This window comes from Periplaneta americana, chromosome 12 (genome assembly GCF_040183065.1).
Source record: "Periplaneta americana isolate PAMFEO1 chromosome 12, P.americana_PAMFEO1_priV1, whole genome shotgun sequence".
NCBI classification, from domain to species: domain Eukaryota; kingdom Metazoa; phylum Arthropoda; class Insecta; order Blattodea; family Blattidae; genus Periplaneta; species Periplaneta americana.
The window spans coordinates 121,144,522-121,166,179 of NC_091128.1; the positions used below are offsets into that span (position 1 = coordinate 121,144,522).

At 32.5% G+C, this 21,658-nt stretch overlaps 1 protein-coding gene across 5 annotated transcripts in view; it reads right to left on the minus strand.

Moving 5' to 3' along the window:
• Positions 1 to 21,658, minus strand: part of LOC138710858 (phospholipid transfer protein C2CD2L) — a 343,333-nt gene that overhangs the window by 49,186 nt on the left and 272,489 nt on the right. For 3 of the 5 annotated variants that reach the window (XM_069842023.1, XM_069842022.1, XM_069842025.1), the window contains exons 3-10: positions 15,098 to 15,277; positions 12,010 to 12,213; positions 10,699 to 10,795; positions 10,494 to 10,602; positions 9,660 to 9,849; positions 7,539 to 7,677; positions 7,204 to 7,325; positions 606 to 632 (exon numbers count right to left, since the gene is read on the minus strand). In XM_069842023.1, coding sequence (XP_069698124.1) covers positions 606 to 632; positions 7,204 to 7,325; positions 7,539 to 7,677; positions 9,660 to 9,849; positions 10,494 to 10,602; positions 10,699 to 10,795; positions 12,010 to 12,213; positions 15,098 to 15,277 — 1,068 coding nt within the window. The remainder of the gene's footprint in view (positions 1 to 605; positions 633 to 7,203; positions 7,326 to 7,538; positions 7,678 to 9,659; positions 9,850 to 10,493; positions 10,603 to 10,698; positions 10,796 to 12,009; positions 12,214 to 15,097; positions 15,278 to 21,658) is intronic. The other 2 variants (XM_069842026.1, XM_069842024.1) reach the window with 1 other exon arrangement.

Consider the following 21,658-nt stretch of genomic DNA (forward strand, 5'->3'; position numbering starts at 1 on the left):
AAGGTATCATACTTTTAGTTTTATTATTAAAAATATTGACATTATTAATCCGGCAGTCATGTGAAAGTTGTATAATGCACGTTACAATTCATATTTGATTTCTTTAGTTAATTTCCAATTACTGCGTAAAATTAAAACAAGTCTATGAGTATTCTCATGTATTCAATAATATATACAGTATATAACTGTAATTAATAAATTAAATAAATTTTGCTGGGAGAAACTACAGCAATACATGCATTTATTTTCGTAACAGAACATCAGCTATATAAGAAATGTCAGTATAACATTCATAAATGGAAAAAAGGACGCTTATAATGTGAATTTAAAAAATATGCTTTAAAAGAATAAGATATCCTTAAAATAAATGAGGAAATATTTATTAAAAATCAGTTAGAACGATAATGAAAATGAATATACAAGAATTGAAGAATTCTAATACGAAATAATTTAAAATACTTTATATTTCTGGCATATTTGGCAAGATTTTACAAATAGATTTCCTTTACACAAAATAAATAATGTAATATTCAAATAATTCTTTCATCGGCCTTATGTTGATATTATTCTTACATAACAATATGTGAAAACTGCAACTAACTTACCTTAACAAGTTGTCTGTGTTGAGGTTGCTATGTGAGCAGGCCAGGCAGGGTTGCACAGAAGGGAAAACAACACACAATTAGTATGGTAGTACACACTGCAGGAGCAGGTAGCTAGTTAAAATTTTGTACAGTACTTTCTCATTTCTTTTTCTGTTGATAAATGTAGATTTGCAGCACTTAACGCGAACACAGAATTATTTCAAAATCCAATGTATAAAATCAATATAAAAAACTTACTACAAGCACTTCGATGAAAATAAAGAAAGGAAATTTCCACAGCTGAAATGGTTAATAATGCTTTGGTCATTGTTCAGCATCAACTTAGTACCGGTAGGCTAAATTAGTAATTCAATACTGGTAACAGTAAAATTAATGCAGAAGAACAATAAAACAAAATTTAATGGTCGTATTCTAATAACAAACACAAAGAAATGTTACCATACAAGTAGTTACAAATCTTAAATTTATAAATTTAAGACTCAAATTAATCAAAAATAAATAAAAAGGATAACAACATCAGGAGAAAGTACCACAGTTAACAATAATGATAATCGGAAGATAGATATATACATTTGCTAGAACATATATTGACTCTAAATAATAGTACCAGTATGGTTTGTGTGAGATCTGAAATTTATGATTATCTAATCTAATTCTTACGAAATATGTATCCACTAATTCAAATGATAACGTTAAAATTATCATTATTTTATTAGCATAACAATAAATATTCGAATATTAACAAACGGCAAACTCTATTAAATCTTCCTTGAATATGTGGCCAAATTTATGAAAAAAAAAAAATTAAGTAATTTTGAATGTAATACAATCGATGGCAACTATAAAACTGATTGTACATTTATATTGTAATTTACGTCCTTTCTTATATAACCACAGGAATTCTGAAATAACATAAGTTACAGTTATAGTCATATCAAAACATTAACATAAGGACTATATCTACTACATCTCTAAGTATTAATATATACCGGTATGTCTACTGTACCGGTACATCTATATCTCTTAAGTATTAATTTAATATTATAACCCATGACGACACAATTCTCTTATGGTTGAGGTTATGAATTTAACTTGCTAACTAATGATTTCAATTAGTATAGGTTTGAATGCATGCACATCTCACTAAATGCAAACACCAAACAAACAAACTAAATAGAAAAACAGACAAGAAACAAACTAAATACGGTACAAAAACAGACGAAAACTCGCTCTCGAGAAATGTCAGCCAGGCATTGACAATCTGTTATCTTCTGAATATGGAACCTGCATTTATTTTTCATTTAAACCAAGTGGTGTAGCTTACTGGATGGGCCCAGGCAAACCCAAAATTCTTAAATAAACTTACTTTCACTCTCAAATATTTGAAATATGTAACAAAGTGAATATTTCGTTACAATATTAATTTCTACGGTTCTCTTGTCAGCTGCAGTGACAAATGTGCGAATAAATAATATGTAAATATGTGTAATTATTTCCTAACATTACTATAAACAATTTCATTCGCATTTTTGCATAAATAGAGTTTTTACTGGGTTATTTAATGACGCTGTATCAACTACGTGGTTCTTTAGCGTCGATAGGATTAGTGATAGTGATAGGTATTTAGTGAGATGAGGCCCAGAATTCGCCATAGATTTACCTTACGGTTGGGGAAAACCTCGGGAAAAATCCAACCAGGTAATCAGCCCAAATGGAAATCGAACCTGCGCGCGAGTGCAACTCCTGATCAGCAGGCAAGCGCCTTAGCTGACTGAGCTACGCCTGTGGCTAAATTGAGTTTTCTTTAACAACGTAGAATCATATAATTCTTTGTGGAGAGAAACACAAGAGAAAATGGAAGGGGAGAAGTCTTCCAGGATTGTGTAGCTAGGTACTAACATCTGTCCAAAACATCTGTCTGACAGTACTGCCATAATCCCTTTCGGTATGGTATATGTAAATTTCAATAAATGCATTAAACTCCTCAGAGTTAATTTATGTCCCTATCATCAATTCCTGTATTAAAAAATTAATAAATATAATTAACACTACTATACACTCCCTAAACCATGTATTGTGAGTCCCTGTCACCATGGCATGGTGCGTCCACAAGTTGCAGATAGATGAGACATCTCCAGATATGGAGGGTAGCTGCGAATATATTGAATAAGCAGTCTCGGACAGCTGATGAGGAGTGGTCCTCCAGCTTGAGGGTTGGGCGAAGGGCTAACAACCCATTATCGTAAAAAAATTGCTTGTTACGAAATCCCAAAATAAGCCTCGAAATAGGACTGATTCTCTGGCATGAAGAGCATATAGTGTTAGTTGTGAGGCTGGAGGGATAAAGACCTTTGGGAAGTCCGAGACGTAGATGGGAGGATATTATTAAAGTGGATTTGAGGGAGGTGGGATATGATTGTAGAAACTGGATTAATCTTGCTCAGAATAGGGACCGATGGCGGGTTTATGTGAGGGCGGCAATGAACCTCCAGATTTGTTAAAAGCCATTTGTAAGTATACACTCTCTGAATGCACATGGAATGGTTTAGGACAATGCTTTTTGCTTGAGTAATAAGATACCATGTGATTAACAGCAGCTACTGTAAACATCCTATAGTAGTACGTATAACTAAGAGACGTAGGGATAGGCAGGCGAATTAAAAATTTATTAAGGAACAGCAAGAGGACACGAGGAAACATTTTGTACTGTTGCATACTGGATAGCTTTCGAGACACAGGAATTCAATATTGTTATCGGATGAAGAAGAAGCACGTGACCAAGGAGTAGTGCTGCTCATGATTAGGTTTTCTCCGGAGCGGTTGTTTGCACGCTTTCAAACGGAGACCTCCGGTTACCTCCAATTGATGCCGCGCAGGTTGTATATGTGCTGTGGCGCAGACATACACTTTCCGCTGAGCATTCCTTTAATCGGATCACGTAGTGATTCGAGTCCGCTGACGTTCGTGTATCTTTTAAAATAAGTTGTAATTTGTTGTTGTTTATTCTTTCTTTTATGTTAATCTCTCTCTCTCTTTCTTCGTTTTTTTTTTGTTGTTGTTTTGCTTGAAGTTCTACCTTAGCTGACAGATTTTTTTCTAGTTTTGAAATTCATAGTATATGTGGAAAGGCATATTAGTTTTATGTCATTGATCAAATTAATAACATTCAATCTAACTGCAAAATTAACGCAGAAGTAAAGCTATTCAGTAGCTAATGTAAATATTTATACTGTAGTTCTCCTAGAAACTCTCGTTTAATCACAAACAGTGTTTGTCAATTATTATTCTAATCGGTTTAGTTTAACGTTAAATATATTAAGGGAGCTTCAGAATGGAACAAAAGAAAGTGGGCTATCAATGGGTTAAAGTTTACTGTCCAACATAATATATTCACATTCTTCACCGGACAGGATTGTGATTATTGTGTTAAAGGGTGTCAGTATTTGAACTGCCTCTTCTAAAACGCGCCACTCTTTCTCTGTAATAAAAATATAAGCGGATATCAACTTAAGGATAATTGTAATTATATTATTACCACATGTTTCTTTAGTTTCATTCAGAAACTCAATATTTTAATCCAAACAGCAAAATATAACTCAAGTCGTCTTTTAAATATTTCATACCGGTATGTTTTTTATTGCCTCGAAAGTTACGTTTCAGAGAAATTTCAAGACTTTTTCCTATACTGTGGGCCTTTGGGAACAATAGCACTAAAACAATTTAAAAAGAAATCGTATCAAATGTTTTGCGTAATTATTTTCATCAAGTTCGCGATTGTGCGATCGCTTCAAATGGTCTAACAAATTCGAAGTTCCACCACCCTTAGAGTTAATTCGACCACAAAGTTTACAGAATACGACTTTATTATTACCTTCAACTAAATTAAAGGATTTCCATACAACGGATATCCGATTTGGTGTCATTTTATTCCACTTACAACTACTGTCAGTCCGTACGCGCAAGTCGTCCTTGAGCTAACTGTCACTTCGCTCCGAACCACCGCGTCCCTCTGTAGTCCCCTGTTCCACTTACGGTAGTACCGGAGATCGCCGGAGGAGAGCTTTATTCGTAATCTCCGATTCCTCCGCGGTAGTAGTCACTCCGATGAGCAGCACTGCCAAGGAGAGTGGTTACTGTGCGACACTGGTAGCAACATATCATTAACGTTAATTAATGTATTAACATTATACTTGCCAAGATTACTATACAACTATTTATATAATTCAGGCGACAAGGACGAATACTACTCTAGCTCTTAACATTACATACAATATGATACATTGCGCAGCATACTGTTTTCAACTTTATGTCTCGGATTTCAAATATTGTTTGGTATCAGAAAACTTGTTATTAATAAGAAATTACTACGTCCAATTTTGACAAAGTTTCTAAAATTTAAGTATCTTAACCATACAAGAGACAAATCTGTATTACTGCATCAACACATCATGAACTGGATTTACTGCATTCCATTCAGCTGTGTGTAGGTATTAGTGTCCCTACAATGTTCGAACATGAGAGAGGCAACTCAGACATTACAAATTTCGTCTTATTTCATATGAAAAACTAATCGTAAGATCTGCGCTAAAGTCCTTAAGCGATTAAAACATGGAAGTGGAGGACAGTGAATAGTTTTATAACAAGGCGGAACGAACACGACAGGCCTCCTTCTGCGGAGCGAACATCGGCGAATATCGAACTTCGCCAGACTCGACAAACTTGAACTGAAAATAGCCCCTGTAATGCACAATGCTAGAGGTATGTTCACTCTGGTGATATTGTGAACAGAGTAAATATACAGGTCGATAAGGAGACATCAGTCTTATTATAATAATTCTTTAATATAGAAAAAGCCAAAACACCTTCCCACGTTGCTTCTGATTATGATACATCCATAAGCATTTAATTTTTAACTATTAATCTAATGAAAATAAATTATTTTATTATTAATCATTCATCATCATTATCAGCCTCCAAGTGTTAGACCCAGTGGATCTGTTACGGTCTCTTGCCAGCGTTTTCTAGGTCTTCCTAAATTTCTTCGACCTCTTGGGACATACGATAAAATCTGCCTGGGCCATCTAGAGCGATCCATCCTCTTGACATGTGTCTGCCACTGAAGCCTGTATTGCTGCAGATAATGGACAACAGAGTCAATTTTTAATTCCTTCAGAATATCTACGTTCAGATGATGGTCGAGAAGAGAGTATCCAGCAGTTTTTCGCATGAATCTCATTTCGGCAGTTGTTAACATTATTAATACCGTACTGTAAAGGCTACCAGCGTGGTATAAGGGTTTTAAGTAGAAATCATGATCCGAGACTGCGATCAGGTGTGGGCTCAAATATTGCTTGGGCTGATTACTTGGTTGTGTATTTTTTTTTCGAGGTTTTACTCAACTGTATAACGAATTTCAGGAAATCCCAATTCTAGCAACACTCGATAGCTGTGTCATTAAATAACCAAAAAAAAAAAAAAAAAAAAAAAAAAAAATACTGTTAAGTCCTTTAAAGTCTGTCGTCCATTTTTGTTAATGCTATATAAGATTTTGATGCTTGTCGTATGTGATTTGGAATTCTGAACTGAAACCGTGCATCAGGTTCCAATTTTCAGCAGATAATAAATTGCGAATGAATACTAAACTACCAATGATTTGTCATAAAAGCCACCTCTACCTCATAATATGTATATAAATTATTCTCTTCTAATAACAAGGTAATCTGACTCGTAATAAATAGACTACCAGTATGTCAAGTTTTCCTTTCTGTCCAGATAATACATCTACTCTCAGTTTAGCTGTCAACCCACTGACAAACTGGAGCAGAAAAGAAAATACTTTTGTTTTCAGGAAACTTCAAACTAAAGACTCCATGCTGCAAGTTAAAATACAAGAAGTTAGATGTTATTGAAATACGCGAACATTCAACGATTCAATTCAGAATGATGGTCTATGTTACATCATGTCACAAAAGAAGATGATAGAAGTATCATGAAGAGACAATAGAATGCTCGCTCTTACACACAATATAAATCTTACAACACTATGCTGTTGCAACAACAAACCTCCTGTTCACACTTCACAACGTTTACACTAAGCCGATGGATAGGTTTCTTTTGGACCCAATACTAGACAGACATGAAGTAGAATTTCTGCGACGTGTATCAGTACGACGCAGAGACTCCACCTCAGATAATGCATCGACAAAAGACAATCACCCATAACTTAGGCGGGATTCGAACCCATAACCGTGGATTCCATATGACGTTAAAACTAAATGTCTTAGCAGCAACAAGAAACTTCCAGTACGGTATACAAAGAGAAAAGTTTATGATAAGAATCTATTGATGACGTAATGAACATCTCCATCATATGATGAACATATGAAATAACAGTGGACGATTAGATATAATTTCTTTAAATATAACTATAAACTCTAAACATGCCACAGACAAAAAAATATTAATAATTCTAAAACAACTAATTTGATAGTCTTCGTGTGAAATTTCTGTTGAAATTAACACATATTCAATCATAAAATCTCACCCTTTTCTTGATAGTGTAGATTTCAATTATATTTTTGCTATATTATGTACTCACTCTTTGTACGCTATGTATGATGAGTGTACTTTTACTTGTTTGAGTGGGACCCACTTTATTTCTTGCCTCCAGTTCCTTCAAGGCAGAGTCTGTCACTACATCACCACCATTTGTTAATTGTACTGAAAGAAAATAAATAGAATTTTCAAATCCTTCAAGCTGTTTACTTAACGTTTTTTTGCACTATAAACACTTGTTTCCATTGTTTTGGATTTTAAAATTCAATAACAAATTACAATTAGTTTAACTAATGTAATTTCCTGTGGGATGATGTATGAAATTAAAAATGCAGCATACTAAAATATATTTAAGAAAATCATGTAATGCATACTTACCTACTGCCCCTGGTTTAGAAAACACTGTTTTTGTGGTTGTGACGACACCTCCCGAAGGAGAAACTGTTTTCAAAGTTTCTTTAAGCTTGTAAGGTTTATCTCCTAATTGTGGAATATCTGCCCCTTCAATGAACAAGAACTGAAAGGATACAATAATCATGTGAATTACAAAATATATGAAGACGTACTGTTAACAGTAATGTGGGACTAATGTTACATCAACTGAAACTATCAGCTGTGCTCAATTTGATGTGAACTATTAATAGTACATTATGCAACGAGCGTCTTAATTACCATTATAGGCAAGTTTCATACGACTTTTTATGCTCGACCATATTTCTAACTTGAATGTATTGAAAATTAGGTCTTTTTATGGTTATGTGCGAACTGACCTGAATTGTGAGATGTGCGCAGACGCGAAAGTATTGATTTTTTCCGAGGCACGAATGTCATTGACCTTGGCACAGAATAAGAATGAACATTACTCTGATATGACCTGGAAATTAATTTAGAATTGAAAAACGAGATGACAAATTGAATTTATTTGCATATTATTTACAATTAACGCTAATTATTATAGTAACAGAACATAACCTTCTGCGACAATATTGGATTTCCAGCCTCCGTGACTTTTCGCTAATTGTCTGTCGATTGCATATCTGAGAATAATCGATATAACGGTACAAAGCTGACTTGTCATTGGCTGAAGACCTGTACTTTAATGAGTAGGTGTACTTTAATGACATGCATTAAAGGACTGCTACCAAGTGTATAATTACTACATTTCGGCATGGTCGAGCATAAAAATTATTAAAGTTGAGCACAACTGAAAGTCATTCCAAAACCGTTTCTCCGCAGCAGTGGCGTACGCAGAAATTTTGTTAAGGAGGGGAGTCATTATTAAAATGGTTTACAATTTACATTATCGGTCTTTTAAATTTTGTATATTATTATTATTATTATTATTATTATTATTATTATTATTATTATTATTATTATTATTATTATCTTACGGTATAGTTTTCATGAATATCCTTATAAAATCTTTAAAACATAATTTTTTCACAGCCATCCAATTTTTAACAAATTTTAACTTCTGTTTAATTTTGTACTATAAAAAAATGCTTGTGTCATTATTACACTTACACAATAATCATATATATATATATATATATATATATTTAGTCAACAGTTATTTGTATATGATAGGTAAGACACTTCACTTTACATAACAGGAACATACATGGAAACAATAAAATATTTTGAAATATATATAATTTTTTTTAAGTTCAGGGGGGAGGTTTCAAACCCGGTAACTCACCCCCCCCCCTTGCGTACACTCCTGCTCCGAAGTGTTTTCATACACAACACTGTTGCGACCTCACAGCTGACAGCTGTCATATAAACATAATCACGTCAAAAAGTGCTGGGGAAAGGAGTAAAACAGATGCTACACTATTGCAAGTTACTTAGCACCATAAGCCATATTGTCTTGGATGCTACTATTTGATAAGTGTTAAGTATTACTGATATATGACAGTATATAATGCAAACAACTTACTGCTAATATTAATGCCATTAAGGGAAAAAGAAACATAAATTTTCACAAGACTGTTAAAACATTTTACGATTAAATTATTATGACAAATGCTGACAGTAAATATTAATTTTCTTCGCTCTGGAAAAAAAAAAAAAAAAAAAAAACTCTCTCTCTCTCTCTGTAAGTTGTCCTATTCCTTTTTGCTTATTAAATAATACAAAATTAAAAATAATTGGTGATCAGCCAATTTTCATGTAGAATATATATAAAACAAGTTTAAAGAACGTAAAAAGTTTAAACATTGTATATTATTAAATAATAAATATGAGCCATGTAAATTTCACAGACATTATATTCTTTATTTAAATTTAGGAATCTTACTGATAACCATCTTCCAATAATGCAATAATCATTTAACACAGATATCGATAATTGATACAATATTTATGCAACAAATACCATAATAGCATCTCTGTCATGTATAGCTTTTAAACTCAAATTTAATCTAGATTTCAATCAGTTCATATAAATTACTTGCAATAAAATAACATAAATGAAAAAAATAACCATTGCGTACTTACCTCTACCGTTAATGTGCCTGAAACTTCATCTTGCTCATAAGGCCGTGACTGGAGGGAAATAACTTGCCTCTGGCTGGGATTAATGAGCAATTCTTCTACGCCAACGATTCCCAGACCCAAGAATGTATTAGTCTTATTTGCACGATCATATATCTCAAATAGAATTTCTGCTGTGTTTGCACTTAAATCGCTAGAAAAATAACAAAACAAAATATTAAATTAATTAATAGTATCAGTCTTCCAAATTGTAACTAACTACCGGTATATGTTCTAATCACCATAGAAACATACATTCATCAATCTGCATAAAAAGAGTTTAAAATTTACTGCAAAGATTAGTGTAGACTACTCCAAATAAAATAAAATAAAATAAATAAATGAATAAATAAATAAATAAATAAGTAAATAAATAAATAAATAAATAAATAAACAAATAAATAAATAAGTCAATCAATCAATCCAATGCAGATGAAGTTCAGATTTCAACTTCGTGATGAGATGTTATTTGACTAATGATGTATAAGAAATAAGAAAGGCTACAGGAATTAACTGCTTCCAAATATCACACATTGAAATGCATGAAAACAATAAAAAAAAATAACTATTTATACGTGAATGTAGCTCCCCCTCCACCAGAACAGAAAAAAACACAGAATTTCTCATACATGGACATTAACCCACGAAAAAATAATTTAGTACCAGCGTGACAAAACAAATATTGTAAGGGTAAAATATATTTTCTCTGTAGGCATCGAACATAATCTTCACGGTTATTGATGCACTAGTAATTCAATTAGCATTGCTCATAAAACGAAATTATAGTATAATACTTACAAAAGAAAATGTTCATCCCATACGGGACTATTGGTGTCTTTTTTTACAGATGTTGAATTCTTTTGTGGAGGATCATCCATTTCCACTACACAGTATGGTTCTGAACAACCTGCAAAGAAAAATGTAATTTTATTTTATGAAAATACAGTTATGATCATTAGAAAAGGTATTTATATATGGAAAAATTTCACTACTGCACTACTACCTTTCTTTGCACCAAGAGAAGTGGCTTTAATAACTTTCACCAAAAGCCTTTTTTCTATTGCAGTCTTTGATGGAATGGACGAAAATTGTGAGCCCACCTGCAAAATAAAATAAAATATACCAGTATTATACTCACAAGTACAATAAACATGTGAACATGAATAGAAATTGAAAGTAATTTTAAAAATTACGCTAATCATTTAGTATCAGTAGACATTTAAGCCCTATTTTCCGTTAATCACATCATTCAGAACTGTTCATATAATAGCATTTTATTGCATATTGTCATACAAAATAGTAGCCTATGTAGAATGTAAGTCAGTATTTTACATAACTTTTAACACTATATCGCTAAGGAATGTAAAGTATATATAGGCCTATATTGCTTTCAGTGTTAATTAACTAGGCCCCCAGGCCGAAACTAATCAACAAGGTAGCTTTAAACCTAGTTAATTAACACGTCAAAGCAATATATACTTTACATTCCTCAGTATTTTGCTTATTCAGCAATTAATATGAAAGGTATTCCGGATTTTGTTCAAATCTTCACTGAATAGAAGAAAACTTAATGAATATTAAACGCGAGAAGTTATTAATAAAAGACACATTGCTCATTAGATGTTATATGTAATATGATAATTAGAGCCTGAATTTCCATGCACTATCATATGACAAAACATGCATAATGAAGCGAAAAAGCAGTAAAAAATAGGTACTATCAAAACTGAGACAAAAGTATACTAAATTGCAGTTTGCAAGCATGCTGATTCCGTCTTATTTTCTTTCAACATTTTGACTTGCGGCTTATAACGAGTGAGAGTTCGGGTTGGAAACCCCAGTGTAACAAAGATAGGATTTAGTGGAAGTCCAAAGACTAGTTGCCAAGTAGGATGCCACAAAACCATATTACCGGTAGCTTTCTTCTATTTTTTTGTCTCAATAGACAAATAACGTGAAAATACCAGATTCTACAAAGCAACATTCATAAAAGGCACTATTATGCAAGTTAACATAATATACGCACTGAAGACAGAAAAAAGGATATAATATGCAATATAAAAGTCTAAATATGTGCTATTGAATTAAAAATCTTCACAATATGCATTATACATGAATTTATTCCCCAAAAAAAAGGCAAACACATACAAACATGCACGGAAACTGCACTGGAACTGATGTCATAAGACGAATATTTGCAAAGTTTGAGAAGTGTAACCAGCTTGTATAAAGACATGCATTTGCATGAAAATCCGAGCTCTAATGATAAGTAAATAAGAATTTGAACAATGTTCAACGAAATAGAAATACTTACTATACTATCATAATGGACAGGAAGTAAGTTAGGAGGAGTGACTCGTTGTCTCATAAGTCGTGGACACGTGGCATACTGGCCGAAGTTGAGATGCACTTCAGTGTTCCTGAGAGCCGCGACTACAATTTCTGTTATCACATCCTGCAACTGCTGCTCATCCAGATTGTTCTTTATGCTCCCCACTGGAGCAAGAGCAACTTTGATCTGAAAGATACGACCATATTACATCTTATAATGCCTTTGTACTGTGGAAGTTTGAAATTAAAACTATTTTTGTTCTCGCATATTTCCTAACAAACTAATATAAAATGAGTCACATATAAACTACAAAGAAGTTAATATACATGTTACCGTTAAAACCCGAAATCCGATTTCAACTAGTAAAAACTAGTTTTAAAAATGCAGATAGATAGAAGCGAGTTTTCGTAAGATATAGAATCAATGACAGGTTAGGTTTGGTTTGTTTAGGTTTTTGGTTTATTTTGGCTTTTACCAAACTAAAACCTAAACAAACCAAACCTAACCTGTCACTGATTCTAGATCTTAAGAAAACTCGCTTTTTACCTACATTTGCTTAAGCTAGTTTTTACTAGTTGAAACTGGTTTTGACGGATTTTGAGTTTTAACGGTAACATACACAAGGAACATGAATTTAAACTGATTTTATTAATCCCTTACTGTCAACTTGTTCCCAGAGAATGTAGGCCTATTGTCTTGAAAACGCATTTATTTACAAACAAATGTGGCTATATAAAATAGTTCAGTAAAATATTATTTTATGTAAAGTTTTGTCACGTGAATTGTTCACAATCACTTTTCCCTTTTTCTTCTCTTCGTAAGTTCACAATAATTGCGTCAAAGATAACAAGTGTAATTTAAATGAATAACAAGTGATTCATTTTATCTTCTCAACATTACCAATTATTGACACATCGATTGAGCTATATATGGAAACTTTCTTTCATTAAAATATGCAGTAAGACAACTTGCCAGCGTGCATTTATGTATTTAACATTTATTTTCCTGAAGAAAACTATTTTTTTACTATTTCCTGAGTAAATAAGAAATAAAAAAATAGTGCTGAAATCTATTTTAAGTAAGGAGTATTCTTTCTAATGCAATGCAAAAAGTACATCTCTGATCAGTGGCAGGTCCTCTTTCACTAAGGCCGCTGCTTGCATCTGTGAACTCTTGGTGTTCCACTCGATTAAAACTTACTCACTACAGGTATGTTATATTAATGAATTCAATAAGTTTTCAAAATTGGACATCCCAGTTTTATGACTAACCAATAAAGATACCAATTCAACTATCGAGTTCGTCTCCCCTTATCTGCATGGCTGATGAATTCCCTAATGCTTAGCTTATTTCATCACTCCTGACTGGTGTTTATGTTATCCTTCAGGTTATCAGATTTTCTATATGCATGCCAACAGAAAGGGAATGAGGGAATGAGGGAAAGAGAGATAAAGATCATCATCTGAAAGCTGCGTAGTTGGTGAATCCCCGTCCCCTACATTATTAGTTGTTACCAGTCTCTAGTGTGTCCTTGAAATAGAAATAAATGCGCACAGTGACTCAGTTAAGATTAAGTACTGTGTTGTATTTTTCAATGGTTACATATTCACTCCCTGAACGTTTATACATTCTGTAAACGTACTCGTATATAATGAAAGAAATCGTGTGACAGAACAAGGGAAAATTTTAAGTAAATTTCCTGGCCGCCAGTTGCGTGTAAAAAAAAAAAAAAAAAAGAATGCTAACTTTAGTGAATAGGTTTAATGAAACAGGTTCTGTGAATGATGTGATGTGAATTGTTTATCACACAAGATGAGCAACACTTCCAGCAGCTACTGTGTGAAGGGTGAGTACCGAATGTTTAACATAATAGGTAAGTTTTAATCCGATAAAGTGCCGTGAATTTACTGGTGCAAACAGTGGCGGTAGCAGGGGGAGGGACCTGCTGCTGGTCAGCCGATATAGCCCTCCTAGGCCAACAGAAATACCTTAAACATTCGCTGGAACTCACTGTATAATAAAAAGATCTACAATAGTCATAACTCTATTTTCAAGACAATAGAATAGTCAATAAGAGCACCACAAATATTAATATGCTAAAAATGAACATAGACATTAGGATAATAACTGAAGGGATGGTAATATTTATTAGTGAGAAAGAAATTAAAAGATGCATTTGTCTATAGTAATGAATATGATAATTAATTAACACTCCTTCAAGATTGAATAAAATAAGAACATTTGCTTATAATAAGTAGTATTCGTGGGTGGTAAAATCTGTGTTTGAAAGATTATTGGAAATAATAAGTGTTGTCAGTTATTAAAATACATAATAAAAAAATTTCAGAACAGCTATGTACGTAAGAATAGGAAATTTAAAAATTGAAAAAAAAAATCTATAGCATATAACCTAGTTGTAAAAATGACTGTATAAAGAATGGAAGAAATGGTGTATTACCAAAACGTCTGATTTTTTTATTACCGACATTATTTATTTTGGAAAATTTATTATCATGCAATAAAATAATTATTTTTTTTTTATTATTTACAACTGAAGAGTACAGGGGAAAATATGGTAAGTCACGTTTACAGGAGAACAAGTTAAATGTTCTAAGACCAATGTATATCCTATTGTCTTTGGATTATCACTCTTCAAATTTCTTTGGTCTAATGAGCGTGTTATTCTATACAGTTAAACTGCACAAATCTACACTACCTGAACTACTGTATTACATGACATCTAAAACAAAAAATCGATCATTTTGGACTTACCATGTTTTTCCCCTGTGCTCTTCAACTACATTTATAGTTTTAACAGAAATTCTGGGAGAGGGGAAAAATCCCCTTTAGTACCTCACAAAAAATTGTTGTTAATATTTCACTTTTGAAAATTAATTTATCTGAATTTAGAAACGTCCCGAAGATTGTGCTTTCTTACGCTACCACACTACAGGGTCCATCTCTTCCTATGGAGACTAGTTACGCCTAGCAACTCTCTCCTCAATCTATCAGTATCCCATACCTAGACCACAAGTGAGGAACTTGACTTATTGATGAGAAATTCACTCACATCCGGCCAGCCATCGCATTTGACGTCTGCTAGGAGTTTCTCCGTTATGCAGACGATGTTGAGCCTGGCACGAAACCGATTCACATTCACTCGGTAGTGGGAAACTTCAACCTTCTCGCCTTTCTGGCGGAAAGCTTTCAGCTGCATAGCGGGCATTGCTTCGCAGTCGCAAGTTATCGTCTGAAAACATAAGAAAACAATAATTTAGTAAGTTGTATGACTACAAATATTTTACAAAAATATAATTACTGTAAATATCATACTGTACGTCAGTAATAACTAACATTACATAATTTCTGTATAATTCAAAACTGCAGAAGTGTAGTCACTAACATCGGAAGGGAAGTAATGCCAACAGTTTCAGTTACAACACGTAGACGAACACTTGTCTAAATAAACAGAATTAGAAGCAAAATAATTATTGGAAGCCATTTCTAGCACAACTTTCCTGCTTCGCGCGGACAAATGTCCCTACAGACCGGGTGAAATTGCAGTAGCAATCTCTGGTGCTTTAATCATAAAAATATTAATATTATAGCTTACTATCATTGTTGTGACTGTTTCGAAGACTTTCACGGTCTCTACAACTCACAAAAGCACGTATCTGTAAGGAGGATATGAAAAGGTAATAAGTACACTTATAGGTTCCGTACATGTAATATACCGGTACATATAAGTCAAATTTTACTGGTTAATAATTTGGCATATTCCATTAAAATTTAGATATTACATTATAAATAAATACGTAAATAATAAATAAATTACTGCATATACTACATATACATACCATGTAACACAAAAATAATAAATATTTTACAATTCATTTTTGGTTTTCCGATAAGTCAATTACAAAGTTGTGAAATATATTTATTTAAAATTTTCAATCATATGAATTATCATTCTTATAGCAAATTAACATTTGCTACAACATGTTACTGAAGGAACAGTATCAACGTTTTCGTCTGTACGGCATCATCAGATATATAATTATTGTTTAACGATATCTAACATAAATAATTAGAATGTATTCACTTTGTAATGAAATATTAATTTGTATATTGTATAACAGTAAGAAGTAAAGTCATAAGTTATATGTAGTAATAGTTCAATATAGTTATAGGGAATATGTTGATTTCAATTAATTTGTATTTGAAGTACTAATTTGTCGAAATTGTACGTGACCTGGTGTATGTAGGCCTACACATAGAACTCATGTTAAAATATTTTGTTATATTATATCTTGGTTAACACTGTTAAAAATTAAAATTGATAAGATATAAAATATCGTCATACTTATACATATGTTAAAATTTAAATTTCATATGAAAAAAAATGACGTTATTAATTGTGCATGAATGTTTGTGATGTTATGTTGACGTGTGTTTGTATATACATATAATTATGTTTTGATACAAGTTAAAACTTCTTCTGCATGTAGTTGTTTTGTATGTTGCAGATGCGTGTTTGCCAGGTAATTCTTAGCTCTGTAAAATATACGTGTGTTTGATTAAAATGTGATATGGGATAATAAATATAATTATTTGATTTAATGTTCATAGGCATAAATGAATGCAAATTATTAACAATCTTACGTGTTATATTTCGATGATTATTTATTATTGAAGAAAAGGAATTATTTCATCAACCAACATCATAACTAATTTAATCCTTTTACAACGTATCAATATGAGCGAACCACTGCACGCATTCATCGCACATAAGTACATGTATATGTAATTCATATTTTAACTACATCAAAATGAAATACAGTAATTCCTAAACATAAACTATCAAGGCAAAGCCTCCTTGAAACAACCCTACAACACAACACTTAGGTATACCTATAACTTTCTTTTGCATTAACATTATATTATCATGTATTTCCTTTTTATTATCTGGTTGAGTGGAAGAGAAGACATCACGGCCTTAACTCTGCCAGATTAAATAAAGAATTATTATTATTATTATTATTATTATTATTATTATTATTATTATTATTATTATTATTATTGCTAATTTACATGTAGGCGATTTCGATCCATTCAATGTATAGAAGTATTAGAATATGGTAATGTCTTTCCTAATATTATTTGCATAATCCTTATACAAAAATTGGTAATACTTTTGTAAGAATCAACTCTTTTCCATAAAATTTTATAGTATTATTTCTTGTAAATTAATCATTGTAATCTATGTTCTTCATCTTGTTGTTATCTCAATTATTTAATTTGTACCATAACTTTTCATTTTATTGTATTAACTGTATCACTGTGCTGGATTTTTATTGGCCAATGGCTGTTGTCCAGCACATAAATATCAATAAATAATTAAATAAATAAATAATAATAATAATAATTATTATTATTATTATTATTATTATTATTATTATTAAATCTACGACACGGGCGCCTCTGCTTTACTTCTCTCCCGAAGGAAATCACGCTGACATTTTCGTCCTCGACAGGGTTTCAATCCGAAGACTTCGGATCCAACGGCCAGCAAGGTTTAAAAAAAACTGCATAAAATTTGTTTTATGTAATGTACGGTACGTAACACTCTTCTAATGTATTTAAAGTTGTTACATAAGAGAAATATACCGATACTGTAATAGTAGCATATGAGCCAGATTTCAATGAAAACGTTGATCTGTTACGTTACATGATTCGGCGAATGATGAGGCTTCTCTGAGCATGTGAATTATGAACTCCTTTCCTACACATTTATTATGAATTCCTTCTCTATACTTCTATTAGCTGTGTTATTACATCAGACATTGTGGTTGTCTGATTACATTACATTATTGGAACCTCTCAATGCTCAATCGATAGACCGTGGAAATGAAGTCGTAATGTAAACACTTGTTTGGACAACCTATAGGAGCAGCTGTCTGCCAAATGCATGGAAGGTTACAGGTTGGATGACTCGGCTGCCCTTGATACTGTAGTGTGTGTTATAGTAGCCCAGTATTCTGGACGGATTCCAACTTGTGCTGCAGAATTTGGCAGTGGTGGGTGGCAAGATGAGATTAAAATACCAATAAAGAGACCTGTAGCTGACAACAAGGTGGACTGTTACTCCATTTCTAATGAAATCATAATATGAGAAATGGTGTAATTAATTACCTTACCTGTACGTCATGTAACTTACACTTTTTATCCAATCGTCATTTCGGCTTAATATTGACACTTCGTACATGTTGTATGATTATTATTGCCATTTATATCCATTTACTGATGAGTAGGATAACCTGTTTTATCTTATACTGTATTAGCCTAATTCCTATGATAACATACATATAGGATTCTTCGTTCTGAACGATATTCTAAAAATTTTCAGTACTAAAATCTCCTTTAAAACTCTAATGAATGATTATTTTCCGAGACATCTCATATGAAGTAAGGTTGTAGTATATATAATAAAAAAGGCAATCTTCATCACAGCTGTAAATAATTATGGTTGCTTTGACGTTGTATTATTGGTCCAGGGAAAATAACTTCTTTTTATGAAAATATTCGTAGCGGCCAAAATATTTACCGCTTTGTCAAAGTTACCAATAAAATATTACAATAGAGCAAATAAGTACCTTTGATTCAGGTTGTGGCTGATATGTACATCTATTATCAGCCCATATATCTCACTTGACATATGCCAGAGGAAGAACAATTGTTTGTATACATCTGAAGTTCGATTAGTAGGTCCAGAAACTTCATGCATTTGCATATATTTTTCCATTGACTGTAATTAATTGCTGATTAATTATCTTCACGAATCATCAACATTTAAGATTATCAAACCAAATTTTATGTTGCATATATTTGAATTATTTTGGATTTTTTTATAAATCCATAATATTTCATGATATTTACATTATTGTAGCATATTTTCGAGTTTAAGGTCATTAAAGCTGATTTTATGATAAAATAAAAGCATCATATTCTATTTTTGAAAACTGGTATTGAGTGAAATTATTATCATTATTTTTATTAGAAAAATATTGAGAGCGAATCTCACGGCACAGTAGTGTGTCGCTCTCAACAATAAATTCATGTAACTTTAATTCCATCTACTTGACCTATAATATTATTACATTTATTGCGTATTATTATTGTTTATTACTACTTATTTATTAGTGACATCAAGAAATGTAGAATTTTATTAGTGCATATTTATTGGTATATTTTAAGGTTTTTAAATGCATAATTTCATACATATTTAGTAGGTTTTTAGGGCATGAACTTCCTAGCTCTACTGATTAGTTAATATGTTACTAGTCAATGATGTATGCAATGGAGGACGAAAGGAACTGGCCACCCTACCTCATTATCTCTTGGCTTAGTTGCCTCATTAATGATGCCTTAATGGTGTCACTTATGAGGTCCAAACCTGTCTTCGAACAGTTGACTAAATAACAAAACATACAAGCAGTTGTCTATGGATATTCATGGTAGTTAATTAAACACCTGTGTAGACCCACATACAACGTAACATATTTATAAACGAAGTCAGATATAGGTTACTTTCTTACTTTTTGAAGTTACAAGAAATGGCCACGTTTGCAATGTATAGAATGCCATAGTTCATATGCTTATTTGGATGCAAGTCAATTATTTCATTCGTATATAATTCTGAAGAATAGTTTTAAAAAACCTGGCTACGAACCGGAATATTATTAGCAATATAATAATGGAACAAATCGGTTTCTAAAGACGTAAAACATGCAATGAAGAAACGTGGGTCAGTTTCACGGGATCTAATTTTTATTGCGTCAGAAGTACAAAATTCACAACGAACATAAATTATTATTACCACTAAATACGGTGTTTTCTTCTCCGTCCGCTCCAAAGTCTTATTAACAGATACAATTCATTGTTGTCATTTTCACCTCCCTACGCGCTACGACATCCACAGATTCTGAATTCGGCCACGCTTCGACGCGTACCGAGCAAATACCAATATCTCTGAGCGATCTGCCATCACTTGACACACACTTCCTTACGAAAGCGACGCCATTGAAAAGAATGGCACAAGCCTGTAATGGAAGCAAAATTCCGTAGCTCTGATAGGATTAGGTTCAGATAAAGGGTAGGTAGGTTAGTTAGTGGATAGATGGGAGGTGGAATCCCTCTCCTTGGACTGCAACCTTGACGTGGTGAGAGGGCTTGCGTGCCTCTTTTAACGAAGAGGCCAGACTAATGGCAGTCCGATAAAAATTGAAGTTAAAAAATTAGAAGTAGCAACAACATTAAACATCCCTATTCGCTGATTTGAATAAGAATGCCAACTAAAATGAATTTCAAAGGCCAAAAAATGTGACAGAATAAGAATATATATTATTTTAACGTACCGAAGTACATATGCACCCTTTCATCGTAAAATAAGAGTAGCCTACTGATGAGTACGATATGTATAATTATAAATTATCCTTGAAATGCAGTAAAACAATAAGCTTGGCTCTTAATATGTACGCAAAATTCATTTAGATGTCTCACAATCATCATAAATACAGTATCTCCTGGAATTTAAAAATTCCGAGGGCTATATTTAGTATTGAAACATCACAATATTATTAGGTTTTGTTAAGACATTTGGAGTTTAAATGACATTTATTATATTTATGAATTTAAAAATAATATTTCTGATACATTTGCCAAACATTAAGATCATTTCCATAGAAACAGATGCGTATTGTTTAGGCTACATTATTGCTTTCGCTGTTTACGTGATTGACTCACATTTTTGCTGTTCTGAAGGAAATGTTTGAAAAATATTAGTTTTAATGAGGTGTTGTCTTATCTACAGACGGATTAATGCTAGAAATAAGATATAGCAAGAACCTTAGTTTCTAGTATTTAGTTTAACTGGACTTACAACCCCAGAAATTACAAAGGCCAATAAATTTTGTTTTCTCCGATGTCCATATTTTGCTCATTCTGGCAAGAACTCTTTCTACAGAAGCAATGGTTCCAGGCATGGATAAATCAAATTCCAAAATTTTAGCAATGTTTCTGAATGACAGTTGTTGATAGGAGAAATACCATTTCTACCCATCTCACAAGAACTTTTATCACCTCTTTATTCCATTGTGACTATGCACTAGCAAATTACTTCACATAAAAATCACTGTCATCAATGTTGGAGTCGCAAGAAACTTTTGTAATAATATCTATATATACATTTCACATAATTCTATTTTGGAACATTGTTCAGGATTTTTTTTTTGTATTTGCGAACAAAAACGGCACTGATAGGCGCCCCAACAAGAACTGTCAGGGCACCGAGAAGGAATGTTTGAAAAATGGGACTGTCCCGTTCAAAACGGGACGTCTAGTCACTTTACCTGTCCAAGCCAGAAAGTCAAACTATTAACTGAAATAAAAACCAGCTTCTGAAAGCGAAGACGGTGTATTTTTATTCAATTTAAGAGGGAAAAGTGCATACAAAAAGTTACATACGAATTTAAAAATTATAACACTATCGAATAAAAACTCTAGAACAATTAGATTGCTTATTCAAAATTACTAACTTGTTCGATACTTAATGAATGCGCTCGGTTTATAGGCC